General features: G+C 32.3%; 1 protein-coding gene across 2 annotated transcripts; it reads right to left on the bottom strand.

Annotated features, from left to right (window-relative positions):
- Window positions 1-633: 633 nt before the first annotated feature.
- Window positions 634-9,753, bottom strand: LOC134690636 (glutathione S-transferase 1-like). 2 transcript variants are annotated; one of them, XM_063550613.1, is made up of 6 exons: window positions 9,640-9,753; window positions 8,116-8,280; window positions 3,900-3,995; window positions 2,529-2,644; window positions 1,859-1,963; window positions 634-1,124 (listed from the first exon to the last, which is right to left on the bottom strand). In XM_063550613.1, exons 2-6 carry the CDS (start codon window positions 8,249-8,251, stop codon window positions 951-953), a joined length of 627 nt encoding a protein of 208 aa, XP_063406683.1. In that variant the 5' UTR covers window positions 8,252-8,280; window positions 9,640-9,753; the 3' UTR covers window positions 634-950. The 2 variants fall into 2 exon arrangements, with proteins under 2 accessions (XP_063406683.1, XP_063406684.1); XM_063550614.1 differs by having other exon boundaries at window positions 9,668-9,733.
- Window positions 9,754-16,448: the final 6,695 nt, after the last annotated feature.

Raw genomic sequence — 16,448 nt, 5'->3', positions numbered from 1 at the left:
CAGTTTTCTCATTTGAATTGTTGTCACTTTCCATGTTGGGGCATTATTTCTTGCTATGCGATATGGGTTGTGATCAAATGTTGAAGGCTTTACGGTAACCTATATATATCTGGTATTTATATGTCATTTGGACTCTGTTGGCGACCATACACTGGGCATCTTTTATACCTGAACGTTATACATCGAAAAGTTGTTTACGCTATATTTGCTTAAATATATCTAATTTTATTGAAAAGAAGAATCTTGTTTTTCGTGAACATTGATCTATAGGTCATATTATCTTTAGGGAGACAAACTTGTCAGACGAGCTACATGTATATGTGTGAACGTGTGTATATGTGTGAACGATGATAGTCCGTCGGAAGGGGACGATAAATGGCTGACCCGTGTTAAGAGAAAGCCATATCTCTTGCACGTCAAAGACACCCTTGAAGATTTCGAAAAAGGAGTAGGCTAATGCCGCTACAAGGCAGCACTCGCACCTGCAAAGTGGAAAGGGATTAATATAAGTTGCAAAACTTGTTTCCCAATCCACTATAAATAAATATGTTTAAACTAACGTGTGTGTATTTTTGTGTGCAAAAACTCGCACTACAATGTGCTTCAATTGATAAAAACAATTTAATAATACAGTTTCGTCATAGATTTTTTTTAATTCAATAAATTGCAATTTGTAAACAGAAAGAGAGAAAACATTTCAATAACTATAAAATAAAAAAGAATAAAGTGAACTTTTTATAAATGTAAAACAATATAAAGAGTACCCCATTTCTTTAAATAAATAAGTACAAAAAGAACGCACTGTAATCTAGTCAATCCAATGTAAAGGTCCCCTTCAATTTGATCGCATAAATTAGTCCGTTTTTGTTCCTGAACCATGTTTTGGTTTAAATACACATACAAAATACATATATGCACATATACAATGAAGATGATGAGTAATGCTGCATTTAAAAGTCAGATGGTTGTCGCTTCTCTAAATATTTTTTCATGTTCGGCAATTTCTGCACGTTTTCGTAAAACGTTTTGATTTCGGCAAAGTCTTTGTATAAATCTGCTCCCATACCTTTACTATCGGTTATTTTATCAACCATGTCAAAGAAAGCAACGTCTGCAAGTGAAAGCTACAAAGATAAAACAATAAGAGGATCACATCATTTTCCATTTTCCATGATCAATTTTGTAAAACTTTCCTTAAATACAAACTGTCACTAGATCAAAGCGTTCACTGCTTTTCTCAATTAAAAAACACCATGTGCAGTATAATCTTTATTTGTATAATTGAATATCCCCTTTGTCACCGTACACGGGTGAAATAAATGTATAGACACTAGCATTAAAATTGCATGTGTATATATACTCCAGATTCGCGTGCACTCACCAGTGACTGACGTATATAAAAGGGGGAAATAAAATACGAATGTACCTTAAAAAACAACAGTACGATTTGCCTATATAATTATGTATAATATATAAGCTTGTTCCAGTGAGTTTGTTTTTCGCCAATTTCAACATTAATCCAGTCGCATTTTTGAGGAAATCACTACATTTTTTTAGTCTTGTGTTTTGATCTTTTACTTGGTTCATTTGTATGTTTTTGAATTAATGTGCCGTTCATTTTGCTAAACAATTATAGATCGTTGTTCAGGGGGCCATCTAAAACCCGCTGTGTGTAGAATTTTCCTCGGTGCGTTGAAGACTAATTGGTGGCCTTGTGGTGTTTTCTGTTCTTTTGATTTGTTGTTTCTTTGACACATACCCTGTTTCCCATTTCTATTCTTTAATTGTGTAATTATCAACATTCATATAACAGTAATATATTTCTTGATATTTCTCCATAAAAAGTGATTTATGTTACCTTAGATCCTACGAGCCATTTTCCACCATTTTCTTTCAATAACTTGGCCATAAATGCGAAAAATTTTGGTAAAACTTCTGTATTAAATTTTTTACCATTTTCAGCCTAATAAAAAACAAAACAAAAAAACTAAAATTAGTTTTTATTCACAGATTCTGCATCTAGATGTGGTATAAGTGCCAATGAGTTCCTATTGAATGAAGTGTATCGATTTCTCACGCGTCCTGTCGTCTTTATGCATGTTTTTCAGCTTATTGCGAATGAATATTTCTTTTTTTCTCTTCCTGACATAAATGAAATATTTGCCACTGGATTTAATTCACACAAATTAATGGTATATCTTGTATATCTTCCTTTATTTCTTACAAGTTCTTGCAACTCTTGAGTCATTGATAACATTTCTGTATGAAATCGTTATTCTATCCTGGTTTCCGGTACTACATTGTAAGTTCCCGGTGTTATGTAAATACCATTCACTCTCACGAGGTCTAGGTATGGGGTTATTCTTAAAATTTAAAATGGACCGGAGGTCTATCTTTTTTTGTTGACTCAGTGTTTTAATGTAATCTTTTGGAATATAGCTTCGTAAATATCTTGTTAACTTTTATGACAATTATATAGAACTAGAATTATTAGTATTATTACCCTTGTTATTCAGATAAAAACGAACCTTTTTTGCTTCATCTTTTTCAAAAAAACCTTTGACCATTTCCGTGAACACGTCGTTGTAGGTCTCAAAGATGACGTCACACTTGGAACTTTCCAAGTTATTGGTACCATACAGTCCTGTTAAAATTAATTAAATTAAATTTAAATTATCTACAGCATAAGTGGTAAAGAATGTATACCAATTCCTTATATGATCTTTCTGCCCAAAGGAGTTTAAAATCAAAGCTGGACGATAATTAAATTTTGTTCATTTGCAGAAAATCTTGATATCCATTTCATTATTTTTTTTTACACCTGTTCAAATGCACATTTAAACGAACACGACACGTTGAGTCGTACTTTTAACGTACAGTCCACATGAGGACATAATCCCCTACCAACATACATCATTCTCCCTCCGAACCAGTAGACCAGTCTTTTAACTTACTCCTAAATGTCACATATTTGATGGAGAAGCAATAATTAACAATGTTCAAGTCTTTGATCTGCTCAAGCCGTGTTCCAGCACGCGAGACAAGGAAGATTTCACCAAACAAGAGAACTGAGACGGTTTATCTGTTGGTTCTTATAGTTTTTTTTATATCATGTTTAAAAATATTCTACCCTCGTTCTATGTGTATATCCGTCTAGAAAAAAATCCTTTTAACTGCTGATAGGTTAAAATAAAATTGAGCCTTTTTTCATCAGTATGACTCAGAATTAATGGACAACTTCAAAACTACTCCCAAAGGTTGCAGTCGAACTCCTGATCAATCTTATGTTAGGTTAACCGAAGTATTGGTCTATCGAAGTATAATGACAGACATTCTAACTAACCAATGACATTTAAATTATTGTAGATGGTCAATCATATACCGGTATCACTGAGAACTTTTTTTCTAACTCGACTAACGTATTCATAAGCTGTGGATGTAAACTTTTTGGCCATGTTCCCGCGAAGTTATCACAAATCAATTTAATTCAATATGTTATTACCATCTAAACTGTACAGTTTGTGATATATTTCAAAAACAAAAACAAGTGAAGACAATAACTAAGTAACTCAATATACACAGGTTACAGTTGATGACTTGTAGAATTACAGCTGACTACATGGAGTGTGAAGGTACCGATGTAAAAGTATTATCTTTTGTGTAGCTAGCTTGGAAGCTGAGGATGTTACTTTTACCTACACACTTAATGCAAACAGCTTTAAATTCAAAAAAGAATCATGATACTTACTGTATAGTAAGAACGAAAATATTGAAGAACATATAAGATGTTTATTTACATACCTGATTTCCAAATAATTATATTCAAATTCATATAACTAAGTTGTTTTTAAGCTATTGACAATAAGTATTGCAAAAGTACATAAACAGGTTAAACTTACCAAATTCACGGGCAATGAACCGTGCAATAGCACCGGTCTGGTTGATCATGGTTTTATTATCTACCGTTAATAAAGGCATCTGACCATATGGTGTTTCTGAAATAAATCATAAAGTTATTAATAGTTAGTACTTCAGTTAATATAAAGTTATACCACCGTCCCAGGGAAGGGGTAGGATTTGATGCCAGCACACTTGTTTCATCAAGCCATATCCGTTTTTGCTTCTTCCAAATCAGGAGCATTTCTGCCGATTTCATTGAGAGTGGTGACAAAGGTAATATCTTTGTTAAGCTTGCTTTCTAACTGAACAGTGATGTCACTATTAGGTAAGGTATACTGCCCTCCTTTCGAAATAGCATAGTCCTACAGACAGATAGATTAGTAATATGTCGAACTAGTCTACTCTTAAAGGAAGGCAGTTTTCCAAACTTAAAACAGACTTCACTGTTCAGCTTGCAAGCAAGCTAACAAAAGATACAAGCCTTGCCTACACACTTAATGCAATCGGCTGTAATATCGATGATTATATTTTGTTGCTGTTAATAATATTTGTTATTCGTTTATTGTTGTATACATAAAATCTTTTTGATCGTTTTACATTTGTCATTTCATGACCTTTTTATGGCTTCCTAAGCTGCATGATTTTTTCTTTGATGAAGGCATTACGGTGACCTCTAGTTTTTATTTTATAAGTCATTTTGGTATGGTTTGTCTTATTATCTGATTCATTCCAAGCGGTAATTTCCTCCCTAAGTCAGACGCATAAACAAATGTCTTTGTAAACACAAAAAGTGAATACGAATTTGATGCCATTGCCATACAAGTGAGAGGTTTAGCACTCTCACACCAGGTTCAAACCAGCTTTTTCTACATTTGAAAATGCCTGTTCCAAGTCAGGAATATGACAGTTGTTGTTCATTCGTTTGATTTGTTTTTTATCATTTAATTTTGCCATATCTTTCCGCTATGAATTTACTTGGAGATCAGTATTTATTTTTATTTTAGTTTTGCACATGCACATCTACATGCATTGTATAGGTATCGTTGTTATTTGTTTTATTATTTTTAACTTAAACACCTTTTCAGTTTGTTATTCAAATTTAAAGTTGAAATATGGGAACATCGGTAAATCACTTAATCTCATATATTTGTACAATGACCATGATAGCATATATATATGTGAATAACCTTTTGTTTAATTTGAATGAATTACGTGCATAGCTAAGTATTGAATTTCGTCGTGTCCATAAATTAGTAGGAATATCTTCCTTAGCCCGTTTTTAAAATAATAAAATACCTAAGTACTCAATTTTTTAAGATCTGAAACGGTGATTATTCTAGGGGGAAGCAATTGGTATTATTTCAAACTGTCTCTTATTTAGCATCTCCTTTCAATATTGAAAATTAAAAAAAAAAAGAAAAGAGAACGAACAAATTCACCCCCCCCCCCCGCCCCCTCCCCTTTTTTTAATCGATACCTCTTCATTTAAAAGTATTGAAAACGGATTTTTAATGCGCTAACTTAACGCACACTTTGACCTGCCTTGACCACCATGTGCTCTGATTGACGTAAAAAAAATCAGTAATGGATTACCAGTGTATATAGTTAAAATCCGAATGAGGATACAAAATTGCAAACCTTAACAAAAATCCCCTCCCCCCAAAAAAAATCCAAGTAATCAATTACATCAGTTTTTTATATTTAAAATTGTGCAGACTAAAACAATTAAAGTTATAAATAAAAAGATGATTTTTACAAGTTTAAAAGACCTGAAATTAATCTCTCGTGTAAATATGTGTTTCACAATCTAACAAAAATGTACATTGTATACAAAGTTAAAGAAAACCTTGACCAAGATGAAATCAATTCATATCTAAATAATGTTTAGAAATATAAATATAAATATAAAAAAGAAACCACTTACGTTGTTTTGAATTATAGCGAATAGAGCACCAGACAAGTTCAAGTCAGGGTCAATTCATTCACATTACCTTTCTATTGACTTTTAAAGCATTATTAAAATTATGACCTAATTAATCAGCTGTTGGGAGAAATATTTTATTAAACTGGAGCAAAAAGTTTACTTCTATTGTCCGAATTTGTATATCATTTTTTAACAATTACATTCTAACATTATTATACAAAATGTTCTTTTCCCTTATACTTGTATTCTCTATTTGCCGCTTGTGGGCCCTTAATAGGTAATGGCATATATCTAGCTTATCTGTCTTATACATTGCAGTATAAATTAATTTAAAAATATATTATTCTGATTCCTTTTTATGATCCTCATTGATTTTTGTATACCGACACCAATGGCGATCCATAGATAAACTGTAGGTCTATGGTTTTAATGTTTGTTTTACGTCTAAGCAAAGCAAGGAATTTAATTGATCGGTAAAACGTGATCAATATTCATATCAGGCTTTCAAATTTTATCGACGTTCTGTAACCTTGAATTTTGCATACACGTACCAGTTTGAAAAACCTTCAATTTTCGCACCTTTTGAATTTGTTTTAAATCATAATAAAAAGTCATACACAGTTTTTTTTTGCATTCCATTTGTTTAAGTTTACTGGTACTTGTTTTTCAATTTTTACTACACCTGCGTGTGGGGGGGGGGGGGGGGGGGGAGGTTTTGAAAATTAATATCGTGGTCTAGTTGCGTTGATGAAAATTCAAAATTCAAGAAAAAACATGTATACAAAAAAAGAAATACATGTTAGTGCAATAGGACAAAACATAAATGATACATGTGTTTTCGCGAACGGTGGGTAAGTAGGTAGGCAATATCAATTTATTTTACACACATTTTTCAGATGGTTACTATTAACAGTCAGGGGCGTTACTTAAACAAGTTATTTTTTTTTAATTACTTATATAAGTAATTTTTTATTTTAAATATAATAAAATTACTTATTAGAGTTATTTTAATTTTCAATAGAAAAATAGACTAATTGTAGTTTTCATGATTTTAATCAACATTTTATATCATAAAATAAAGAATTTATCAGATTTGAGAGGAGTATAGAGATGAAGGGTTACTTTGAAAATAATGACAAAAAGATTACTTGAATAAGTTATTTTAAACATTTTTGAAAAAAATAGCAATTACACTTATCTAAGGCACATATGTAATTGATTTAGGTTACAAATTATAAATAACTTCGGGTCTTAATTTATTTACAAGTATCTATCTATTTATATCAGTCTACCTTCAAGATTTTAGAGGAAAATGATAATTTAATAGTCCCAAGAGACCAATCTTTGACCCAGAAGCGTCCGTATGAAAGATAAGTGCGTCGGAAAGTTAATTAGTGTTTCTGAAGAATTGGTTTTTATATATCAAGGGGAAAATAACCAGATAACTGTGAAAATTATTTAAAGCTAGTAAAATCTGCATTCTTGGACACCTATAAAAATAAAATTCAGAAAAATAACTTATCTAAGTTATATTTAAATTAGCCTCGTTTTCAACATTACTTGTATAGGTAATTTTTATTGTTACTTGTTTAAGTAATGCCCCTGACTGATTAAGGAATCAGTCTCAATTTAACAGTGCTTGTTACAAAATAGCATAAACAGTGTTAGGGTAGGCACTTTAAATTAGGATTGGTAGGGTAAGCGGAAACACATGTATTTTTTTTGGTCATAGCCAGACTAGCCCGATGAACAAATATGTATCAGAAAATGAAGAAACAGATGAAAGTTAAAAAATCCCACCGCAAAATAACTTCTGCCTGCCACCCTCCCCAGTGGCGAATCGAAGGGGGGTTCCAGAAGTCAGAACCCCCTTTTTTGTGGATGTATGTTTCTTAATTTGGACATACAGTATGGTTGAAACCTCCTTTAAAAAGGACTGGTACTCCCTTGCCTCTTCTAGCACTTCTTTCCAGTGAGATAACCGAAAAGGGTGAGGCGTGTTTGAACCCCACTTTTTTAGACAATCAACGCATTTGAATGGGGACATATAGTTGGACCCCCCACCCTTTATCCTGGGTTGGACCCTCTTTTTTTCAAATGGCTGGATCCGCCCCTGCTTCCTTGTATTTAGAAGATCTTAGAAAGTGTATGAAATGGTATTTGGTAAAACATTGACATAAAAAAATTACGTAAACTTACTTTAATTATAGTAATTAAGAAAAAGGAACGAACATTTAGTATAGGCTACATGTATTATATATACACACACTATGAAAGATATAAAATCTTACTTGGTTTAAGCGCTGCCCATGCATCGCCTGCCAGTCTCTCATCTTCGAACTCTTGACCAGCTCCAGCAAATAAAAGACGAAGAACTTCGCCTCTTCCTCTACCAGCAAAGTAAGACAATTTGTATTTAGCAGGCATTTTGAATGTATGGTGCTATCTTCTCAAAGCTAATAAAAAATGAATAGCGTCAATAGAATAACGAAGCTATTTATACACAAATGAAAAATGATGTTCTAAATACTGACGTTGAACCATGACCTATATTATGACTTTTACTATTTACTAGATTTTCACCTTAGACGAATACTGACGGAAGTGTTTCTAGATATTTCTATTAAAATTGTGAATATATATATATATATACATTTTACAGACGACCTGAGCAGACGACCAAAGGTATTTAAATTGTATATATAAACTGGGACCTAAAATAAAGATTTATGTTCTAGATAATGGCTGATGATGATAATATTGGATATCTATGTATTTATTTGATGATTTTTAAGGTCAAAGATTAGCATTCCAATGGAAAAATACAGTTATAAGTAATATACTGTTCTATGATCTTCTTTCCGTGTTACAGTTTTAGCCTTACATTTTTCCACATTAATTTGTCCTGATTTAAAACACTTCTAAAATAAATACAAAGCAAAATAAGAAGCAAGTCATTAAGTAAGATTGGCTGGCTTATTATAAATGTGTGTCTTTGTGATAAGCCCTAGAATAGAATAGCATAGAATACAATAGAATATTTTTATTTACCAAATTAGGGCCCCAGGAGGGCATATCATACAGACAATATTATTATAAACAATAACATACAGTATGCAGAAGCAACATCTGCTAAAGATTGCAAAATGTAACAAATGGCTAAAATGAATCAGACTTACAAGTGAAGCCAAATTATACACCATATATACTCTGCAACATTAGCGGTCGGATTTAGCTGTTTGTGGTGTACCAAACGGTTCCCCCTTTTTGGGGCTGCATATATGATAAATGCATTAACATTTTACAAATAACCCTCCAATTGTTGACTTTCTAGCCACAGCATCCCGCATTTACGAAATCCTGGATCAATAACTGCACACACTACTATGAATAATAAATAGACATAAGAGACTTATCATTGTTTTACCTGGGAAAATGTGGATGGAAAAAAGGGGGAGGGGTGGGATGGGGTGGGTGACCGCTGATCATTTTGAAATAAAATATATAAAATTTTCCTAATTCCCCCTTAAAACATTTTTAAAAAGTGTGACCCCCTCCCTCTTTAATTAAGACATGACAAAATTATAACATGCCGAAAACACTTACCTTTGACACACATGATATGTAGAATATACTTTGAGGTCCAACAGTTTACAAATATTTCATTAGAGATATAATTAATTCCGCCATTTTAAATTTATATATAAAAAAAAAATGAAACCCCAACAGAAAAATACTTGACCCCCTACATATTGACCAGCCCCCCTTTTAACCCAGGTAATAACTGACATAAGTCCCTAATATGTGGTGCTTACACGTTACTGTGATCCCCTCGATACTTACTGCACAAACATTGGTCTTATATAACACATCTCCATAGGCTTACACGTAATACCGCCAACGGAATATCCGTGCATTAAACAATACTATTAAACCCAACAATTTCAAATTGTGAGAAAACTGGTTTTGTTTTTTGATTAGAACTCTAAACATTAAAATAACACACGAGAAATCCCTATATGATATAAAAGCAATACACACAATTTGAAAATACTGACTCTTTCTTTGAGAAAAGAATTTAAAAAAAAAGAACGATAAACCGATGATTCAAACAAAATAAGTGACAGCAAACTTTACAAAAGGAAAAAAAATACAAAAAATTATATTACACAAAACAATTCGTGACATATATAAAATCAAAAAGATGAGGTATGGTTGCCAATGAGACAACTATCCGTCAGAGTCTAAATGTAGAAGTAATTAGGGTAACCATAGACCTTCAAGAATGAGAAGAAGAAAACACCATACCATATTATTATAGTCACCTAAAAAACTGCATGAACATTGTGAAGAAATAATACTAACGGTCTAATTCATTACATGCTAATTTTCCAAACGAAACAAATATGACAAGACATAAACTAGCGGCGGCCACTTACATTGTACTTGCATATTCCTGACTTGGAATCAAATGATCGTTTTGAGCCTTGAGCTTAGTACAATATTATTCAAAAGTTTAAGAGTAGGAGAATTGTATAACCCCTTTCTGAATGACAAGCACTTTCTGACCTTCGTACTTTATACCATTCCCTTACATGTATTCACACCCTTATCCTTCGATCCCCGGTGACTACTAGTTTTGTCTCATTGACCTTTTTTCAGTAATGGTAAAAAAGAATCCTTAATTTGTTATGGACAATTTGTATTGCTTGATCGTCATCGACGGTGCATATATTTCAAAAATCGCTTCCCTTTCTGCACTTCCGTTCATCTTATTATTGAATATTGTGCATTAACTGTCTTATTTGTGCACTTTTCGTTGCCTTTGAGCACAAGCAAAGTGTTTAACGAACTCTTTAGTTGAAAGATAACAAACCTTAATTTCCTTGTCAACTACAAATTTTACAATATACAAATTATGTCACCGACGGGTACAAATGTACATGTACTTTCAAAATCGCTTCCCTTTCTGCATTTCCGGTCAATCAATTATTGCATATTGTGTTCTAACTGCATTATTTATACACATTGTGTTGCTTTGAGCACTAACAAAGTTTTGAACGAACTTTTAAATTGAAAAATTACAAACTATTATTTCCTTGTCAACTGCTAATTTTACAGCGACAGTTTCTGTCATGTAAAGTTCAAATTTAACAACAAACAAATTATATCACCGACGGTACATGTAGTTTAAAAGTCGCTTCCCTTTTCTGCATTTCCAGTCAATCAATTATTGCATATTGTGCTTTAACTGTATTATGTATGCACTTTGTGTGTCCTTTGAGCACTAACAAAGTGTTAAACGAAGTTCTTAAATTGAAAAATTCACATACTATAATTTCCTTGTCAACTCCTAATTTTACAGCGACAGTTTATGTCATGTGAAGTACAAATTTAACAACTACAGACAAATGTTATCAGATCCGTAAATGTTTCTATTATTATAATTTGATGCTTTCAAAATTGCTGCTTTAATGTTTTACGTATAATGGACAGACAATCTGAATAAATAAGACTGATATTTATGAGGGTCTGGACAGAGTGTCCTTTGATTCTTTTGCAGTAACTTTTCACGGTACTTGCCTATCCCAAATTCATGTATTTGGTTTTAATGTTATATATTTGTTATTCTCGTGGGATTTTGTCTGATGCTTGGTCCGTTTCTCTGTGTGTTATATTTCAGTGTTGTGTCGTTGTTCTCCTCTTAGATTTAATGCGTTTCCCTCGGTTTTAGTTTGTTACCCCGATTTTGTTTTTTGTCCATGGATTTATGAGTTTTGAACAGCGGTATACTACTGTTGCCTTTATTTTTGAGTCCTTTCTTTATATTTGTCCACCCTTGATGCAATCTTCTTTACCTTTTTATTCTATTTTTTATTAGGCCCGTTTCCTCAGTACTGATCTACTAGTCGTCTCCATTCTGTAAACCTCACCTTGACCTTCAATTATGGAAACGATAAATGTTTTATTATTAAAGAATATGATTCGGAACATAATTGGACGAAATCTAACAGTTGATAACATAAGTTCGTTCTATAATTTTATTTATTTGTTTTTTATTTTCGCTGTTTAATTTGAAGACGAAACTACGTAAAAAACAAAACTTTCATTCGTACATTTTTATTTTCAAAGGCAGTCAGGAGATTCAAGTTCATACAAAATATTCTCTTAAATGTTCCTATTTTTGACCGAAAAGTTGAATTTTATCTAAATAAATATCATTTAAATTTTAACGTATCAGGAATTTTCACGACATTCCAATCATTCTACAACAGCGTCATTATAAAATAAACAAATCGTTTCTCATAATCTTAAAATTTCACTGATCATCCTTTTACAAACACCAAAATCAACTTGTTACGCCAAATTTCTAGTTCTAAAAAAAAACTTCACGAAAAAAACTACCGACACATTACAATAATTGTAAAAAAAAATAATTGTATCATACGTTTGTACCGTTTTTTCTTCTGGTATAGACCTAAACACCAAGGTATCAATTTACTTGACAGAAAAATAGCAAAGATACAGAATTCCAAGGGAAATTCAAAACGGAAAGTTTGGAAAAATCAAAAGCTCAAATATGTTGTTTGTAAAACTTCAGTTAAGATTAAGAAATGACTTTGTATCTTCTCCATGTCTAAAGGGGTGTGGGTGAGTAAAATAATAATGGCCTTTAAAGGAAGAATAAAAAAAAGGATAAGATACAGAATAGAAAATAAAAATGGCATTTTTGTTTTAAGAATACAGACGATAAAGACTGCAACCCCTACACAAATGTAAACCACTATTTAAGGAATTCGTTACTCAGTTTCAAAATGACAAGCTTTTCATAACACTAGTATATATATTGCTAGGGGATTAATAAAGGAAACACAAAAACAAACAAAAAGATAGGTCAATTTTTTCCAGATATTAGCAAATGAAATTTTGGTGGGAAAATGATATCTTTTGACTAATCATATATAGCATTATTATTGACAAGTTAAAGTTATTAAAAACAGTAACAAAATAACAGAGTTAATAAGACTTTTACAGATGGCTTATATATTATACATGTTAAAGATTAATAAAAAGGAAAATGGGGGTCAATGGACAAAAATTTTCATGGCATTCAATTGATTGGATAAAACCAGAGATTCAGAAAATCTAACAAAAATTCCAAAACATGACAAGCTTTTCTCCTGTTTCGTAGTAAGTACAAATACATTTTATATTTTCCGACAATGTACGTATATTGTTTTTATCCTGAAATTTACACCCAACACTTAAAACTTTCGTTGACAAATGTAAATCATTGTCTCTAATTTTTCAATGCTATCGACAGTTTATACGCGGATCGCGGAGAAGACCCCAAAAGTGAAATGGTTGCAAAAAGAAAAATCCACATTACCCCGTGCGCAACATGGAAGTGGTATAACAGGAGACTTTATTCGCACATGTACAAAGAAAGCAACAAATTATTTGTATACCTGTATTTTGTACACTAGATGGCTGATTGCAGGATAAATTATATAGACGCATAGGAACAGGCACGGTACAAGTAAAATAGACGTATACATAGGAACGGGTTAGGGATAGGAAAATTATACGTTTACTAGGATCGGGTACGGGACAAACATAATAAGCGTTAAGAAACGGGTATTGGACAGGCAAAAAAAGGTATAAAAATATAAAAAACCGGACTGACATAATAGTAGTATATGAACGGACACGGGATAAACAAAAACTAACGTAAAGGAACGGACACGGGACAGGCAAAATAGACGTACAGGAACAGACCGGGGACAAGAAAAACACACGAAAAGTAACAGGCACTGGACAGGCAAAATAGACGTACAGGTACAGGCATGGGACAGGCAAAATAGACGTACATGTACAGACATGGGACAGGCGAAATAGACGTACAGGTACAGGTATGGGACAGGCAAAATAGACGTATATGGACAGGACCGGAGAAGCAAAATAGACGTGTAGGAACAGGACCGGAACAGGCAAATAGACGTATATGACTATGCATCGAAAGCAATAAAATGACGTAATCTGCAAGACACAAAATGTCAAAAAATTCTAGAGTGATATCATTAATAACATAAAAGATTGAAGGTTACCCTTCCATTGTGTCGGACATCCATCAAAGACAACGAGTCGTTCGAAAACAGCGGGGATAGCATTTTACCTTAAGTTACAATGTTACCTTACAATGCATGTCTCTTCGTGCAATTTTTAACATACAAGAAACAAGAAAAAAATTTGAAATCGGTAAAGGTTGATATGAAATTAAAGTTATAACTTTGAGAAAAATTGACTTAAGGAAGTTAACACAAGTATATATTGATACGGAAGTAATAAAGGTACCGGTCAATGTGCTTGTTTTCGAGATATGTGAAATTTTGGCGGGCAATGTTCTCTTTTGATTTTTCATAGCTTTATAATTGACAAGTTTAAGTTCTCAAAAACTATAAAAAAAAAATAATAACGATTTTATAAGACTTTAACAGATGGCCTGCAATGATACATGGAAAAGATTTCTAAAAAGAAAACTGGGGATCAATGGGCAAACATGTTTAAGGCATTCAAATGTATAAAACATGACAAGCTAACTTCCTCAAAGAGCAAACGATAAAGTTTTGTTCAGATGGTGATTTTTTGTCGACAATTTGAATACCTGTACTTGCGAATCTATACTTAGTCAATTCAAATACGTAATAAACAATATACATGCATGTGCTACATGTACTACTAGAGATAAGTTTAACTGAAAATTTAGACATTTCCTCAATTGGCTACGGACATTATTTTTTTTAAAGAATGTCTGATAGAATTATAAAGTCGGTAATTGATATGTAAATGTAAACTAAAATTAAAATTCACTAATGTTTCCAAAAAAATGAATTGAATTCGCACTTAACCTGACCAAAGTAGTTAAATATTATAAATCTCTCGAGAACTATTATAATCTACACCAGGCTTGTTTTAAGTTCATTAACAAGTTTATCTAATATGTATTCGGCTTTTAATTGTTGAATAGCTCTTAAGTTTATAATAGCGTTTAAAAAGGTCTCTAAGAAATGTTTATTTTTTATAATTTCAAATTTACTGTATAGTTACAAACTCTTTTGTTCATAGTTATAGTCGAAGAGACACAAACGATTCGACACATAAATAGGATAGGGTAAACTTTTCTAAACGTTAGAAAAGAAAGTGCATTTCTTTTATTCTCTCTATAAATTGTAGCTCTGCCTCTCTTTTTGATTTTTTTTTAATTTCTTGTCCACTATTTTCTATTCAATAAACATTCTCATTCAAGTTATATTCTATAAAACACATATTTAAGTAGGTTTGAATGAGGGTTCCCTGCTTGTGGTACCTTTTAGAGCTTTTTCTTTTTTCTTCATATATTTTAACTCTTTTAGCACACCTGGCGCGAAGGGTAAATTGAGCTTTTCTCATTACTTGGCATCCGTCGTTCATCGTGTGTTAACTTTTATCCAAAAATTCTACCTTAAAACTAATGCATCAAATTTAACCAAAACGTAGCCAAAGTGTTATTTAATTTAAAAATTATGTCCATGACCCAATCTGCCAACCAAGACGGAAGACATGGCTAAATACAAAATCATTGGGGAAAAATGCATTTTTTGTCTATGAATAGAGAAAATCTTAATGTTCGAAATGACTCATTGACGCCAAAACTGTTAGGCGACCGCGTATAGAAGTCATTGCCTCTAGCATGACAAAGTTTACCTTTTTTCATTTTTGCCTGATATCTTAAAAACTATAATATGTCGAGTGTGAGAAACTTTCAGTTGCAAAACTATCAGCAAGACAATAACAACGTGGAAGTATGCATGGTCGTAATTGTAAGTCGGACATACATACTGATGTCGTAATTACGACATAGGGATGTCGTTATTACGGCTATGTCGTAATTACGACATAAATTATTTTTTTGAATGACCCTTATCGATTTCCGCATTTCTCAACTCGAGTCACAGTTTAAATTTAATAAACGAGTTACACTGGTAGAATTTGTTTCTTTTATGATTTTGGAGAAAGTTGTGTACTTTTTATGTGACGTCATCAGGCATGGTTGCCTTTTTTTATGACGTCACAACAGGAAAATTCAGAAGAAATCAAGAAAATGTAACGTAACAATCAAATTTCGACCAATCATTTACCGAGAACAGATATTTCACTAGTGAGGAAAAATGATAAGCAATACAAGATATACAATTGTTCGATCTTTATTTATTCTTGTCTACAATGTTGAAGAGTGTCCCTTGTTGAATATCCGCGTAGACTCGGGTAAGCGACTACATTTCCAATTCTTTATGAATTTCATTGTCGCCTTTTTCTCCATTTTGTAGATGTTTTGTCCTTAATTTTGCACTTTCTGCCCTTAACTTGTTTGTTAAGTTCTTCGATACCCTCTAATAAGCGCTTTGACCAAATCTTTTAAATACATATAATGTCTTTTTCGTGTTCTTTGTGAGTATATCTTTGTGTGTACATAACGGTATTGTTTTTTGCCTTTTGATGATGACTTTTTTAAATGAATCTCTCGTCTGGTCTACAAAACTATGAACCTGAAATCTTGGATGAATATTGTTATATTGATGTTTAG

The sequence above is a fragment of the Mytilus trossulus genome, chromosome 11 (assembly GCF_036588685.1).
Source record: "Mytilus trossulus isolate FHL-02 chromosome 11, PNRI_Mtr1.1.1.hap1, whole genome shotgun sequence".
NCBI classification, from domain to species: Eukaryota; Metazoa; Mollusca; class Bivalvia; order Mytilida; family Mytilidae; genus Mytilus; species Mytilus trossulus.
The sequence above is the reverse complement of the archived record's forward strand: the minus strand, read 5'-3'. Positions and strand labels throughout refer to the sequence as shown.